We start from the raw sequence: 17,797 nt of genomic DNA, 5'->3' as shown, positions 1-17,797 counted from the left end.
AGTTGAATTCAATGTGATCTATTAATCTGGCTTCAGAAACCTTGACTTTTAACGTTTAAGTTGGACTAACTCTGACAGGTAACAACTGATTTAAGTATTATATGCTAATCCATGTCTACAATACAGCAAGGACAGGGTGGAGGAGGAAAAAACCCCATTGATTTAACACATGCAACTCCAGCTACGTGAATTGCACAGCTGGGTCAACATATTCTAGATCAATTTTTCCTCCTGTTCCCTTACTCCTCGAAACTACGAGGAGTACCAAGGACAATGATGGAGCCCTGAACATTTGATTTAGCACAGCCCCACTGCGTGTGCTAAACTGAACCCCAGAAAATCTACCGCCACTACGGGGCTAGATGTATCCCTAGAAAACTACGTAAGCTTATGCTTACATAAACAGCAACCAGTACAGATCATGCTTATGGCCCAAAATCAACAAAGCACTTAAGCATGTGCTTAAAGTACCAACGACAGTCAATGGGACATCAGCATGTATAACAGTTGCCAGATCAGGATAGTCTGCTGTACGCAAGCCTAGATATGAAAGGGCTTTGTTTAATGTATTGAAGAGTTTGTGGAAACACATTTTAGATTTTCTTTTTCCTAAATTTTTGTCTTTGTACATCTTTCACTTTTGACAAAATTTCTTATGAGCATACAACACTTTTTATGTGTCTTTTAATTTAGAATAAACTCAGAAGACCAGGGTGTCAAGTCAATGTTAGACCAGAGCTCCTGAAATACAAATGGCCTATGCAGTATGTCAGGTTGGTAAGTCATGAAGACTACACATTTGACTATTTGTTACACAAAACCATGAATAGGCTGGTATAGTATTGAAGCTAGCTAAAACAATCAAAGAACTTCCTTGATTTAATTAATTTAGCAATTAATTTAGCAAAAGAGTTAATTTAGCAATCTGACAGCTAACAGTCAGTCCAACAAATATTCATAACAAATAATATTCATAATCAAAACAAAAACACAGTCCAGTAGCACTTTAAAGACTAACAAAATAATTTATTAGGTGGGAAAACCAAAACCAAAAAGAGGCTTTTACTGTTCCTTTGCCATTTCCTTCTCTAATCATACAAGTGAAACCACTTCAATGCTTAACTCTGCATCAAGACAAAGTTTGAAAAGTAAATGCTTTTATTTATAAGTCGAAGAGGCAAGTGAGTGAAAGAGTATTTTCCAAGGACACTCCCTAATAAACAGTCGATGAACAAAAATATGGCCAAATCTCCTGGACAGTATACAGCAACCATGACCGCTTAACTCTCAAGAACAGACTGAGAAGTGCTTAAACTTTATGCCCAAGATAAGGGCTTAGAATAAAATGTCAGCTGACCAAAAAAAGTTTTCAGTTTACCTCTGATATTCTAAACAAGGTCCATCAGTACCTAAAAGGCAATTTTCCACACTACCTTAGAAGTTACTGGAAAAAGTCATGCTTGGGATTCAAAGAGGTTTACAGTATTACTTTTATTTTTGAAGGACAGTACAAATTAATTCTTGAGAACTTACTGCCTGTGCTTGTTTAATGAAATCAAGGATGTCTTCTTTCAAAGCTTGATGGATTTTTGCTGGACCTTTGTCATCCCACAAGCAAACTGCATGCACATCCCTAGAAAACAGTTTATACATCCTTCAGTAAGAACTGTACTTGGAATTTATGCAGAAATGCTCTAAGTCTAAACAGTTATAATTCCAGCAGTCCCCCTAAAGGAAGTATGTGTACATTCTAAACACTAAAAATTAAGTCCCATCAAAACAGTGACTGTCAATGAGAGTACACATCCTTCTCTTCTCTAAAAAGCCCTTCATAGACTAGTTTGACGTATATATAGGGCTCCTGATTTTAGGATTTATCTGACAAACACCCCCAATCCAAAAGAAGAATTGAATAATGAATAAAACAAATAGGTGTTCTTTCAAAGCACACTATGGCTACAGTTACACCACAGCGTTCTGTTGACAGAGTGTGGCCACACACAAAAGCCAAATGGAAGAGCCCTGCGCTCTGTCGACAGAGTAGCCAGACTGCCCGGCTGCTCTCTTGACAAAGCAGGCATCCAGAAGCACAGCAGACAGGGCCGCCCATTATTGTGGATGCCCTGTCTGTTAGGAGAAGGTCCCTCAGGGCATCCACACAGCTTTTCTGTTGACAGAATACGTAGACAACAGCATTATGCCTCATGGCTAAGAAGCTGAACGCTGACGGCCAAGGTGCTGAGTTGCATCGATAAAACTCACTAGTGTAACCACAGCCTTCATGGTACTTTGTATTTGACGGCTTGTCTACAAAGAGCAGTAATGAACATGTGATTTCTGAAATACAAACAGCATTCCATGTTTACTGGTCAGCACAGTAAGGAGGTAAGCACTAAAGATTCCGTAGTGCACTTTAGTACGGTGCTTCTGAAACACAGTTATGTTAAAATGCATTAAGAAACAATATAGAGAGATTACTCATTAGGGTACATAAATATAATATGCACATTATATTATTCACTACAATATAGAAAAAGAGAAGGTTCCAATCACCTCAATGACTGACAGCTAAATAAAACTCAAAAATTGGTTACAACAAACAAAAAAAGCCCAAAACTCTGAAGGATTAAATTCATAAACCCAAAATCACGCCTTACCACTATTAGATGGAACACTGAAGTCTAACAGTCAATGAGTGTCATGTCAGCAACTGCAGTAATACTTTGTTTTTTGCGTTCCGTATGAGTATGCCATAGAGAAGTGTTTCTTGAACTGTGTTCCATGGAACACTGGTGTTCCGTGAACAACTTGTAGGTGTGCTGAGAGCATCTGACACTATTTTGATGGTACATATTTTCTGTTTTTAAAACCAGACACAATGTTACCACTTCTTTGCTATAATACCTGATTAAATTACTTGATTTTGTTTTTGCTGTGTACATTGCTGCTTGTTTGTCCTGACAACAATTTGTTTTTGAAGAAAATTTTCATATATGTTCCACATAAAACATAGTTTGGTAATCAGGTACCATAACAATGAAGTAGTAACACTGTAACTTGTTTTAATAAAATAAAATGTATAGCATCAGTGTATGATATCAAAAAGGTGTCAGTGCTTAACCATCCTGACAGTTAGGAAGCTTTTCTTAATGGCAAACCTAAACCTCCCTTCTTACAACTTAAGTCCACTGCTTCTCGCCCCATCATCAGAGGTTAAGGAGAATAATTTACCTCCTCCTCCTTGTAACAACCTTTTATGTTCCATCTCAATCTTCTCTTTTCCAGACCAAACAAACCCAATGCTTTCATTTGTGCCTCACAGGTCAAGTTTTCCTGATCTTTACTCATTTTTGTTTGTTTCTCTTCTCTGGACCTTCTCCAATTTGTCCACATCTTTTCTGAAATGGGGTGCCCAGAACTAGACACAATACTTCAGTTGAGGCCTAATCAGCGCAGAGTAGAGCAGCAAAATTACTTGTCATGTCCTGCTTACAACACTCCTGTTAATACATCACAGAACGAGTTTTTTTTTTTTTTGCAAAATCACATCGTCGACTCATATTTATCTCATGGTCCAGTAGGACCCCCAGATTCCTTCCTCAGTACTTTTTTCAAGGTAGTCATCTCCCATTTTGAATGTGTTCTCAAACTATGGCTCCTATTGTTGACCAGTCTATGTGCTGGATCCTCATTTCCATGGCTTCTGCACACATCTTGGCTCTCTGTTACCAAGAGCCTTGACACCTATACAAGCAGCTAGAAACAGAAAAGGAACAAGCTTCCACTATAAGTAATTTGTACAAATGAGGAGATCATGCTTAGGGATTACAACCATCCGCCACCATTTGAAGCCAAGACCCACCCATGGGACTGCTTTCCCCCACGTCTCCCATTACAAACAGAACATCCAGGGAAGCAAAGGAGAAGGTAAACATGTAGCAAAGAAATACATGCTCAGGAGCAGGGAACAGATAGCTATGAGTTGAATGGAATTGGGCACTTTTGTCAATTTAGTCAAGAAATGTTCCACAACACTGGTGGTTTTTAAAAATGTGGTTATATTCTAGAAAAGGAGCCAAAAAGGCATCTATTGCATCAGTAAATTTCATAACAAACACGATCCACATGAACACACAAAACATTTTCTCCTCTGACAGTCCTGCAAACTCAACCTGGCCTTTACGAGTCAAGCTGGGCTTTTGCCTTCTCACCACTAATAATGAAGATTCTGCAGATAAATTACATCCTCAGTTACAACATGGATCATGTAAAAACAGTGCCACATACATTTTTGATTCATTACTAACTTTTGGGATCCTAGAGCCTTGTGTACATGGGAAAGGGCTGCTCTGGTCTGGCTAGAGTGTCCCTGTCCCTGGTCCTACTGTGGGTGAGAGGCTACTACAGCCTGGCCGGAGCAGTCCCTATCCACAGCGGCCCCAGATAAACCACAGGGAGGGATGCTCAAGCTAGGGGGAGCAGCCCCATTCCCCGGTGCACTGTGTGGGTGCAATCTAGCTCGGCTGGAGCAGACTCTGTCCACAGCAGGGGGCTGCTAATAGAAGGGCCTCTACAACCATCCTCTGCCTCCAGCTGCCACAGATGGGAACTACTTCTGCTGGGCTGGAGTGCCCCTGCCTGTTGCAGCCCCATGGGAATGGAGAAACACCCTGCCCGTAGTGGGTTAGGGGGATGCTCCAGACTATCAGTTAACCATAACCTCATCGGCTACGTCTACACGAGCCCCAAACTTCGAAATGGCCACGCAAATGGCCATTTTGAAGTTTACTAATGAAGCGCTGAAATGCACATTCAGCGCTTCATTAGCATGCGGGCGGCCGCGGCACTTCGAAATTGACGCGCCTCGCCGCCGCGCGTCTCGTCCCCACGGGGCTCCTTTTCGAAAGGACCCCGCCTACTTCAAAGTCCCCTTAAGGGCTTCGAAGTAGGCGGGGTCCTTTCGAAAAGGAGCCCCGTGGGGACGAGACGCGCGGCGGTGAGGCGCGTCAATTTCGAAGTGCCGCGGCCGCCCGCATGCTAATGAAGCGCTGAATGTGCATTTCAGCGCTTCATTAGTAAACTTCAAAATGGCCATTTGCGTGGCCATTTCAAAGTTTGGGGCTCATGTAGACACGGCCATCATGAGGCTTACTGGTTAACCTGTTAAACGTTAACATTCCTACTTACACTAGTAATAACATGTAGACACATTTACTTTAAAGAAGTGAATTTTTCTTGTCACGAAGATGCCCACTAAATCTCTGAATACTTAGTCCATCTGAGACCATGCTGTTCTCTGATCAGAGTCAAAAAAAGGAGTCAGTAGCTGAAGTGTCAGAAAAGGTCTAATGTTCCACTGCTTCAGCCAACGATTTTAGAACACTGAGTTTGCCGAGGACCTGTCTGAGCTGCTGTCTTAATTTCTGATCTACCATATATCATTAATAACTTCAACTGACAGAGTAGAGATGACCCGATTTATATAAGGGAAGGTTTACCATTTACAACTCAAACAGTAATAAATCTGGAAATATAGTGCTATAATCAGTATCATGAAAAAATTATATGAGAGTTAGGTTTAAAAATATATAATTACTCCAGTTAGAGCACAAAAATTATCACTTCACTTTTGAAGGACACAGTCATATGCTAAAATCAGTCATATGCATTTACTGTCAGAGTAACACTGCATGAAGTAACTGATCATATATGAAGACATTACTGTCTAAGTACAACAAAATAGCTAGTCCCCAGTTGCAGGAGGGTACAAAAGACGTATATGGTGTTCAGGTGAAGTACAACAAAACTATAAAAAACAGTAAGAAAGATGGACTTTATGTTCTATGGCTTGTGTCTAAATAAAAACTCCAGACAACTGTGCTCAAGAGAAACAGACACTACTGTTACTATTTAATAAAACAAAATTACTAATTAATTCAGTTCTGTTTTATCTTGTGACTGTATCCATTTCTGTGTGGCTATGCTTTATCCAACTTCTACATTACAAGTAATATTACAGTTTTATTTCTATCCTGTTACCCAAGAACTGGAAGTTTAACAAAAGAAATCGACTTACGAAAACAGATCAAACCACTGCTGTTTTGTGACAGATTCCTGGCGTAACAGCTTCAGAACAATTGGGTGCATGAAATCCCATTTGTCTTCAAACTGAAGCGAACCTTTATTCTTTAAAGAAGAAACAAAAAGCATAATTTAAATGCAGGTCGAGTAAAAACGAACCTCTAAGTAAATTAGGACAGTCTGAGAGCTTCCACATTTGTTTTTACTTCACATTAAGGATTACAATAATCAAAAGCTAAACAGACAATGCTCAATTTTGCGTAAAATTAACAAATAAAAATTTAGTTAATTTCTAAGAGTTGTGAGATATGACCTACTTCACAGAATAGACAAAGACCAAATTAACTTTTTCCAAATCCATGTTTTTAAAAGATTTTTTTACAAATAGTAATTTGCACTTAAAATGTATGTTTAATACATAAAAGCATCTTAATTTTGTGATTTAAAATTACTTCTAAGAATTATGGTCCTCAATGGATTGTACTTCAGTAAATATGATCTAGTCACAGATGTCTCACATATTCTCCCATTTGAAATGTCATACCTACAATGTTCAAGTTCAACTAAGTTTTTCAAGGCAGCAATTTCAAGATTTTTTTTACATGTCATGCACACCAACAAATTCTGTATTGTATTTGAAGTACATGATGGTCATGCACTCAAAGTATATTAGAATGCCACTGTGAATGTTTCATAGGTATTTTAATTATTCATAACTATAAACGTTGCTCAATGTCACTTGCCATGTGACTGTCTAAAAATCACTTATTAAAATTTTATAAAAAGGTATACATCAATTGTCTTAAGCAGCACAACCTGAACTCTAAATGTGCTATAATATTTCCTAATGTTCATTTCTAATTCCGATACTCTTTAAAGGAAATATGCACATGGATGGTTTGAATGCATACGAACCCTTATTTGGCCTAGAGCTGCAGTTCCCAAACTTTTCCAGACTGGGACCCATTTTGACAATTCAGGAAGACTTGGAGACCCAAGGTAATTCAAAAATGGGGGGGAGCAGAGCCTTGACTAGCTAATTTTATGCCAGAAGCAAGAATATAAAATTGTGCACCCTCCTGTTTACATATTCATAATTGTTATTTCATAGAAAAGGGGAAAATATATTAATAAAAATAACACTACATTTACCATAGTCAGTCAGAGCTCTGGTGTGGAAAGACACTCATCCCCAAAATACCCTCCTCTCCGCCCGCCCCGGCTTAAAACCACACTGAGGGGCTAGGAGTCAGCTGAAATGGTTCTTAATCCAATTAAGAAGTTAAGAACCATTTCAGAAGTGTGCATGGCTTCTTAATAGCCACCTGTGGAGCTGCCCAGCCCCGCCAAGGACCCTTTTGAGATGTAATTGAGACCCATAGCTTGGGAAACCATGCCCTAGACTCTTAATGCAGGGAAGGACTTCTCCACAAAACACAACTTTAATTCTAAATTATGCCAACTTTTTTTTTTTTTTAAACCTAACGTTTTTGCATGACACGTTTTAGAGTCCATAAAATGTAGCTGTAGCTAACTAGCTTTAATTAAATTTTTGTCTAATGTTACCGTGATAGTGTCCAGAGGCTCCAGTCAGAAGTGGAACTCCATCACACTGGCCCCCATATAAGAACTCATACAGGGACAACCACAGCCCTACAGCGCTTACACCACTTTTGATATAAAAAATTAATATACGCTACGTATTTTCATAGCTTGAAAGTCATCCCTGTTTCTTGTAGATCCAAGGAGCCAGAGGAATCTCGATTTCCTGATAAGTCACACAACACTATTTGCAAAGCCATTTCTTCACTTTACATAAAGTTCATATACCAAGACAAGAACCAGCAGTTCTCAAACTGCGTTTGGTGACCCTGTTTTAATGGAATTGCCAGGGCTAGCATTAGACTTGCTGGGGCCCAGGGTGCAGGAGGTAGGGGAGGAGTCTAAGCCTCACTCACTCACAACGAAGCCCAAACCCCACCACCCAGTGCGGAAACCCTAAGGCTTGAGCCATCATCTTCAGCTCTGGATGGCAGGGCTCAGGTTAAAGGCCCCCTGTCCAGTGGTATAGCCCTTTGGGCTTTGGTTCCTTCATCCCCCAGAGCAACAGGGCTCAGACTTTGTCCCAACTCCTGGGGCAGAGGGCTCAAGAAAGTTCATGCTTTGGTCCACCTTCCTTGGATCATGTAGTAATTCTTCTTGTCAGAAGGGGGCTTATAGTCCAATGAAGTTTGAGAACTCGAACTAGATTACAGTAGTGCCACATTTTACACAAGGGTTGCATTCCCACACACCCTCATGTAACTCGAATTTTGTGCAAGTCGGGGGGGGGGGGCTTTTTTCCCTGGCAGAATACCTATTCTGCAGTTGGGAAAGAAACAGGAGTACCTGAAGCTCCTTTTGAAAGGTAAGTCCTGGCTTGGGGGATGTAGTTGGCGAGGGTTAAGCCTGGTGGTGAGCTGGGACTGCAGGGGGGCAGATGGGTGGAGCTGAGGTGGAGACAAACGTGGGGGGGCAGATCGTGGAGCTACAGCCACGTGCAGGGGTGGTGAGCCAGATCCATGCTTAGGTGGTGAGCAGGTAGGGGGTTTGAACTGAGGCCAGGGAAGTTGAGCCAGAGCCATTCATGAGGGGTGATAAGCCAGCCATTGCCAGGGGGTGGTGTGTTGAACCGGGGCCATGGAGGACCATGGGGTCTGAACTGGGGTCAGGGAGTTGCACTTAACTCGAAATCACGCATTTCGAGGGTTCACTGTATTCCCAAACTTAAAACATTCAGTGGAAATGATGTATTCTTGAGCTGGAAACTCAAAAGAATTTTTATATAAGACTGATTGATTAACATCCCATCCTGCAAGTCTGAGCACATCTACCCTTTCATAAAACATTTAATATTTCCAGATATTGTAATGACCATTCCCCCTTAGACTGTTTGTGCCTGCTGCATTGCGTTCTCACTTAAAAAATAAACAATTTGTTCCCATAGGATGGATTTCCTACCCTCACATTTAACCAATAAACTATCCTTTAGACTTCTACACGTTTGTTTTAAAACTAGGCTATCCAGGCAGCCAGCTTATTATGGTATTTGGTTAATACTTTGAAGACTGTACTCACTATGCTGGTAGCAGCAAAGGGGGACAAGAAAGTAGAGGAGCATCTATACCAAATAACACCCCCATCCATCAGGTGATTCTACAGAACTAGGCACATCAACATGGCAGTCAGAATTTGCCAGCAGTACACCACAAAATAACCACATTATGTTGGAAGATTTGGACAATTCAAAAGCAGCTAAGTGACAGAAAACCGCAAGTCCCACAGAAAGTCAGCAGGACCCAGACCACTTTCACAACTCAGGTGGTTTTAACAATCTAGCCTTTATATATGCACCAAATTCTAGCAAAATACAGACTGGGAAAAAAGATTAATAAGGATATTTACTGTATAGTTGTAATTTTGCCTGATCACAGCCCTCAACTTTTTCCAGAGGAAACAGCCCTGTGGGATAGGAAAACATTGTTTAAAGAATACAAACTTGGATGCTGTGGCAAAATCTGTGGCCTGGGACTTGCTGAAGCCATGCGGTCTTGGCCGAACACTGATTTCTCAACATACCCACCTAAGCAATGATTTGCACCATTAACCTATTTGGTGGTCTATAATAATACAATAAACTCATGTCCGGCAGCCAGGGGACTGGGAGGTATCCAGAATATTGGACTATCTGGCAAACAGAGAGGTATACCTAGTAATGAATAACTCTAAAGAAAAACAAGATTAGATATTAAGAATCAAACAAAAATGTATGCAGAGTACTTTACTCACCAACAGCAGCATTGTACACTGTAAACTTATACTGTATTTGCTGTATTTAATCTCACTATACTGTACTTATGGAAAATAACTAAAATTTACTTTGATTAAAATCTGTTGCTTATTTGAGATTTGAGAATTCTGGATAATAGAATGCCAGATCTGAAAGCGTTTACAGCATGTACAGCTTATAGCAAAAGCTGTGATATCTGTCTCTTTCCCAACAGGAAAGTCCTATAAGCCAGCACTTCTGCTCATCACAGAAAGTCTGGTTCTTAGCTCAGTTGACGCAGGGCTAGCAGGCTCTTTACCTGGCTCTGTGTGGCTCCCTGGAGGCACCAGATGGTCTCTGCTGCTCTTAGGCAGAGAAATGGCCACAAAAGGATTTGGAGTGCATGGCTGGGGCACGGAACGCATTTCAGAGTGCCAGCTCTGGGGGGCACACCCCTCAGATAGCTTTTCACAAGGGGTGACCTGTCCCTGCTACTCCTGGCAGAGGCACAGCTGGGTAGCGCTGTGTACTTCTCTCGGCCCACCCAAGTGCTGGCTCTGCAGCTCCCACAGGCTGCAGTTCCTAACCAATCGGGTGTGGGGGCAGCACCACCTAGCCAGGCCTCTGCTGGGGCAGCTGGGACAGGCTGCCACTTGAAGAAACACATCCAAGGTGAGCGCTCCTCCGATCCAGCATTCAAAACCTCTCCCATGCTCCAATCCCTCCCAGAGTCCACAACCACTCCTGCACCCCAATCCCAACTGCCTCCCTCTTCTTTAACCTTCACTTACTGGCATCCCCCTACATCCCCACACCATGCCAGATCAATTTTGTTCATGGAATTTTGCAGGTTTAACTCTCTGGAAAAAGTCTGAAGTAGACTTGGTAAATCAGTCAAACTGACCAGACAAATAATGTCAAATTACTGCTTACTTGACCATGGCCAAACATTGTCAAATATTCCAACAAGAACATCCTGATATAGGCTGCACTATACTTTTTGACAGCATGGTGGTGCCATCTGTTAGCTAGTTGACTTAAATATCTTGATCACTCACTTTATGTGCTAATGTATGCAGTATTGTTGTAGCCATGCTGGTCCCAGGATATTAGAAGACAAAATGGGTGGTCCAAAGAAAGCCAATATCCCACCCACCTTGTATCTCATGTTATTGTTGCCTTTGGAGAAAAGAAGAATCAACTGAAAGTTCAACATAATGACTGGCTACGGTTTTCCAGTATACAAAGATGTAAGACATGCTGAATGTAGGTATTTGTACTAGGCCATCAGTGCTGTGGCAAATGTGTGAATTTCTAGCAATACTTTCATGATTCCTATGTATGCCTTGTGACAGGGTCACGCCAAAGGGGTACAGAAGAGTGACAGAAGGGAAACATATTGGCCCTAGATTAAATAGGTTTCTGTTCTCAGAGTAAACTAGGGAGGGCTGATCCAGATCCAGCAGGAACATGCTAGAATCAATTAGGGAAATCAAGCCAATTAAAACCCCTCAGCTACGTCTACACTAGAAGCATCTGTTGATAGAACAACAAAAAGTCCTGTGGCACCTTACAGACTAACAGATATTTTGGAGCATAAGCTTTCACGGGCAAAGACCCGCTTCATCATCAGATGCATGGGGGGGGACCACTCATGCATCTGATGATGAAGCGGGTCTTTGCCCATAAAAGCTTATGCTCCAAAATATCTGTTAGTCTATAAGGTGCCACAGGACTTCTTGCTGTTCTCCAAGATACAGACTAACATGGCTACCTCTGTGATACTTGTCGACAAAAGTTACTGTTGACAGGGAGAGCTCGACAGAACCTCTGGCAACAGATCTCATCAACACAAAACTTGCTCTGCTGACAGAGAACTGTCGGGTGCACACTGCCCTCCGGTGCCAGAAAGTGGAATGGCAATTCTGCAAAGAGGGCTGCCCAGCAACCAGAAGTCCTCTCTGTTGACAAAAGTGTACACGCTGCACATCTGTCGACAGATGCTTCCAGTGTAGATGTAGCCCTAGAGAGAATTGGGAAGCTTGCTGACTCAAGGGAGTCAAGCTCCTGAGGATACCTGGAGTCAAAGAACCACCAACTGAGACTAGTTATAAAAAGGCTCCTCTTCTCTTGGTTCACAGTGCGTGTGAGGCATGCATAGGAAAAGGAGCTGTGGACTTCTCAGAGGAGCAAGCGAAAGCAGGTACCAGAAGGAAGGGTCTGCAGTAAGTAAGGAGAGTGCTAGGGACTGCACTCGGGAAGTGATCCAGAAAATCATTGCTGTCAAGCAGCTGAGACTTGAGACACTACAGGCAGCTGCTATCACAGGGTCCCTAGGCTGGAGCCTGGATTAGAGGGCAGGCCTGGGTTCCCCCTCCATTCTTCCATCCTCTATCCAGCACAGGAGGATGACTGATGTTGGTGGAGGGGTTAGTCAGACATATTGGTGGAGGGGCAGCAGAGACTATGAACTTTGCTCTGCTTTTCCCTCTGCTGGTGATGACAGTAGCTCACTAAACAGCAAAATGGTGTCTGAACTGAGGGCTGCTGTGAGTCTTTGAGAAAGAAATCCGCCAAAAAGCCTGGGACGCACCAAGCTAGAGGAGGAGCTATGTCACAGCCTTATTTTCTTCTGTGCTTTGCGCCTCCTTTTCCATTACGTTCCTCCTCCTCGAGGCTGCGGCAAATGCAATGGATTCTTTAGCAAAAAGGAGATGTTGCCTGTCCACCTTCCCCTCCACATGATCTAGGAGCCTCAAAAGGTTCTGGGAATGAGGAGGGCAGCACACTCAAAATTTTTTTGATAAGCTAGACATTTTCTGGAACGGCAGAAGTTAGAAATCAAACTGTGGTTACTGATTGACATATGAGAGAGAGTTCATAATCGAGAAAACATTCCAGCAGTAGTGAGATATTAACAGTGACAAGTTATACAGTCAAAGAACGCCAAAATCGTTTGTATGGTAAACTGTCAAAGTGAAAATTCAGTTCTTCTGAAAGTGTGACAGACAGAATGGAGAAACAACTGTTAAATTCCTGTAATGTGTGTCAACTAAGTGTTAAAAGCTTGACTGTTGCATTCAAAACACAGGGAAAACCCATCTGGGTCAAAATTTGATATCTTCTGTGCATTCTCCTCTAACTTCATCTTTGGCAGCATCAACAGGAGAGCATGAGGTCTTTTGTGAATGACAAGGAAAGCGAAGTTAATTCCATTTTCTCCTAACAAGAATTTTACTTCACTATTCAATTCAGCACTGAAAACGCCTTCCTCCTAGAAGTCATCTTACTATATGCAATGCTACTGTAGCTGTGCTGGTCCTAGGATGTAGGCATGATCTCCAGCAAATTGCTACCAAGAGGTTGTTGCATGGAATGTTCCATGACCTGAAACACACACTTGATTACATGTGTGCTAGAGGTCTTTCTGCCAATAACATACCCACTTTATGTAGTTTGAAATCTTAATGGCTACGTCTACACTAGCACAAATCTTCGAAATGGCCACGCAAATGGCCATTTCGAAGATCACTAATGAGGTGCTGAAATGCATATTAAGTGCCTCATTAGCATGCCACCAGCTGCAGTTCTTCAAGATTGCTGCTTTTCGCTCCCGTGCGGCTCATCCAGACAGGGGTCCTTTTTGAAAGGACCCCACCAACTTCAAAATCCCCTTACTCCTATCTGCAGTTGCCAGGGTCCTTTCAAAAAGGAGCCCCATCTGGATGACCCGCACAGCTGAGAGCTACGGCAATTTTGATGTGCCACAGCTGCCAGCATTCTAATGACACACCGAATATATATTTCAGCGCTTCATTAGTAAGCTTTGAAATGGCCATTTGCATAGCCATTTCAAAGTTTTGGGATAGTGTAGGCCCGGCCAATGAGGGTGTTTTCAACCTAATCATAACTTCACAATCAGCATTTTACTCTTCTGATGCATAGCTTAGTAGCTCCACACTGCTCAATATATTGCTGATCATTTAAAAAAACAAAAAAACAGACTGGGTCCCTGGAAGGTTATTTTGGTTGTGACTGACAACAAAGCTAATATGAAAGCTGGTTGGGCTTTGTTGAGAAATAAGCATCTACACCTCCCATGTTGCACACAGGCACCCACAAGATGTAGCTTTCTGGCAGCTATGTTCTATATCCGACAACTTCCTCCTCATTTCAGTGATTTTTCTCTTGACAATTTTTTTTTAAAGCCAAAGTACCAGCAGCCATGTTTAGCATTATTTAGTACAGAACTCAATTCATCTATCCTAAGTCAGCCTTGGCCTACTCAATGGGCATTTTCTGTTATATACCTCAGTTATCTTCAGATATTGTCAGCTGTTGTTGCAAAAGGGATAGCTGGGTGTTGCTTGTGAGTAATCTGCACTGACATTCTCAATGATTTTATCTTTTGGATGCAATTTACAGAAAAATGACTATTCTACATTTGTCTGATGCTAAGAAAAACTCCTTAAACATTAACATTTGTGAGAATACTGAACTTACAAAAATAACGTGTTATATTATTTTTATAAATCAGGCATAAGACAATTAAGACCATGGGAGACCTTTTTTTAATGTTTAATAAATTAAGAGATTTTAAAAATATTTCATCCATTTTTGATATGACAGTATTTTATCCATGTTTGACAGACCAATTCTGCTTGCACTGGTCAAATGACCAGCCCTAATCTGAATTCTCCTTGAATTCCATTTAGTATCTTTGAAAATTATGAACTGCATGGTTCTTTCTACTTTTGTTCAGTTTTCTTAAGTGTGCTCGGCAATCAAAAGTAGTCTGCTTGATCTTTTCCTGTACCCAAAGCAAAGTTTCAACCTCCATTAAATCAACTGCTCTCACAGCAAGACAAGACTTGACAAATTGTTTACTATAATAGGATACGCCATACCAGACTATCATAAACCTGTTTACATTTAGAAGTTTCTGAAAAGATTTCATTTGTGGGCTGAAAATTCTGGTTGGTGTTAGTTCAAAGGCAGTGTTTTAGTAAACAGAGAAAAGGTGGTTAAGCCATTAAGAGAGGGATAGAAACAGAACACACTATTTTTTATAGCAGGAACACATAGCTATTCAGACTTTTTTTTGCAAACAAGAAACAAATGCAGTTGAACTTTAAAATCTCACATTTTGCACCTGCCTGTATGAGTAAGAATAGTCTCTGCTTAGTATGGCAAAATACAGCTAGGACTTGAATATGTTTTATTTGATCTGCAAAGATTATCTGGTAAGTTTTAAGAGTATATACGATGAAATGCAATTCTAAATGTAACATATAATTAGAACTAACAACTCATCCACAAAAAAGGGCTCTCTGCTCAAAATAGCTTAATGAAAAATACATCTTAACTGTCATGCTGGTTCACAGGAAAGGACATTAAATAAACAACAAACTTATAGCAAAAATGAGAGCCCTACTTTCTAGAGCTTGGGTTACAGTGGCACAGCTATACCACTTCCAGTGTGAATACTTAAGCTGATATAAGAGCGCCCTCCCACTGCCTGAATTAGGCCAACCCCATGAGTGGCAATGGCTGTGTCAGCGGAGGAAGCTCTCTCTACACCATTGCTTAGGCTGGTACAATTTTCATTGCCTGGGTGTGGGGTAGCTTAGTCACACCTTTTAAGCAACATAAAAATGAGGTAACATGTAGAGAGCATGTAGCCTACATAATATGCTCCTTACATTTAAAACCACTAAGTAAGCAAATAATCAGTACTGGCTGAACGTGTCATGTGGTAATCAAGCACAGATCCATATTAAGTGTATCCACACTACAGAGTCTTGTGCTCACAGTAGGGTCACCCATGGTGGCAAGATCAAAGGGGAGGGTCCAGATAAAAAACGACCTTAAAAGTCCTTGATGGCAGAACAGGTAGGAGGATAGCAAAGGCAATGGTACAATGGCTGCAAAGATGGATGAAGGGTGCAGCAGACAGGAGACTCCCAATTATTGTGGATTCCATGCCACTGGACCTGAGCTTTCGAACCATCAAAAACCATGTGTTGGCTGCAGTGCAACAGTCCTGCCATGTTAAAAGATGTCATGCACAGCTGTCTGCCTCTTTGTACTACTCTCCTAAACTTAAGCCCTATAGTGACTGGTGAATGGCCACAGGAGCAGGATTGTGAAATCTGGAAGCTTTTAGCCATGAATCAGCATGTAGGCAGTGGATGTATGTATCAATTGTTTCATTTCAAGGTCTGAGGTGGTAGAATGGTTCAGCTACTGCATCCATGACTGAGCAGACCTATTTATGATCCACTCTGCTCACTCCACATAGGGAAGGGTGGGGCTAGAAAAGGTACTCTAAACAGTCACCTCAATCCCCCTGAGCAGATAACCGCGTCCAGTGCGTTCACCTCTCTGTGGTTGAAACTGAACAGTAAACTTTGGAACATGGACTATTCAGACTCTAATGGACAATCAGCGACCTGAAAGACGCACAACAACTACCACCCACAAGCTGTAACAATTCAACGTGGATAATGCTGCCCTGCCAGAAACATGTAGGCCAGAAGTACAGCCAAGAGAAGAAGGCGGCAGAGGGTACAAATTTTTATGGAAAGGAACACCAAAGGAAGAAAAAACAAATTCATGGAATAGGTTTTGCCATCAAGAACAAACTGACAAAGATCCAATGTGAAGTCCCTTTTGGCATCAATGAGCGTCTCATGAATTGACACTTGAAGCTTGCTAAAAACCAAGTGGCAACTGTCATCAGTCTTATACACCAGCTCTAGATGCAAAAGATGACATGAAGGAGAAATTGTGTCCAACTGGACAGTCCTGAAAGACATACCCAAAGGAAATCCAAAGGAAACAAGACTATTCTCTTGGGGGATTTCAATGCAAGCATCGGAAGAGATTCGGATCTCTAGCAGACTACTATTGGGAAAGAAGGAGTTGGCAACAGCAAACTCCAGCGGAGTGCCCCTCCATATAAAATGTGTGGAACATGAGCTATCATCACGGACACCATGTTCCGACAGAAAAACAAATTTAAGACCTCGTGGCAACATCCTCAGTCAAAACACTGGCAGCTCATAGACTATGTCATTGTCCGTGGTCGGGATCAGCGTAATATCCTTCTCACACATGCTAGGGCTATGACTGCTGGACCGATCCCTGCCTTATTTGATTCAAAATGGCGATTAGGATTGTCACCAAATGGAGAAATCACAGGAAACAGATCCAAAAAGAGATCAATCTACAATGCTTGAAGGACCCCATCAGACCACGTGACTTCCAGGTAGCACTCCAAAGCAAGCTGCTCACAGTACACTCTGAAGATGTGGAAGAACACTGGTGTCAACTGAAAAATGCCATCATTGGAGCCTGTGGAGAAACTAGTAGCTACCGGAACAGGAAGCCTGAGGACTGGTTTGATGAGAATGATGTGGAAATTGAACACTTGATTGATGCAAAAAGGAAAGCCTTTAGGGGGCAAGAAGGAAAGCCTTCAGAGCCTGGCAAAGTGACATCAATTGTATCACGAAGAGAGACGCGCATGCCAAGGCCATGGCAAAATTGCAATGTAAAACAAGGACTCCGAAAAAGAAGGCACGAGAACTCCAGCACCTTGCAGACACCAACAATACAAGAAGTATCTTCATTGCTACCAAAGCTGTTTATGGACCAAGACAGCATGGACTCAATCCTCTGAGATCAAGAGAATGGTACCCAACTCTTGAAAAACTACAAAGCCATTGCTGCTCACTGCAGGGGGAGCACTATAATGAGATCTTGAACTGCCCCTCCACCGTGGTCCTAGAATCCCTTGACCAAATCCCTCAACAATCACCCAGAGACGATCTTGCAACACTTCCTCCCGTGAGTGAGGTCCAAGCTGCCAAAGTGATGAAGTGCAACAAGGCAACTGGACTAGAT

At 41.8% G+C, this 17,797-nt stretch overlaps 1 protein-coding gene across 1 annotated transcript in view; it reads right to left on the bottom strand.

Moving 5' to 3' along the window:
- The window catches only part of CUL5 (cullin 5), an 85,115-nt gene that overhangs the window by 45,785 nt on the left and 21,533 nt on the right, over positions 1–17,797 (bottom strand). Inside the window, exons 2-3 of the mRNA XM_074984850.1 lie at positions 6,077–6,186; positions 1,534–1,633 (exon numbers count right to left, since the gene is read on the bottom strand). Coding sequence (XP_074840951.1) covers positions 1,534–1,633; positions 6,077–6,186 — 210 coding nt within the window. The remainder of the gene's footprint in view (positions 1–1,533; positions 1,634–6,076; positions 6,187–17,797) is intronic.

This window comes from Carettochelys insculpta, chromosome 1 (assembly GCF_033958435.1).
Source record: "Carettochelys insculpta isolate YL-2023 chromosome 1, ASM3395843v1, whole genome shotgun sequence".
Lineage (NCBI taxonomy): Eukaryota > Metazoa > Chordata > Testudines > Carettochelyidae > Carettochelys > Carettochelys insculpta.
The sequence above is the reverse complement of the archived record's forward strand: the minus strand, read 5'-3'. Positions and strand labels throughout refer to the sequence as shown.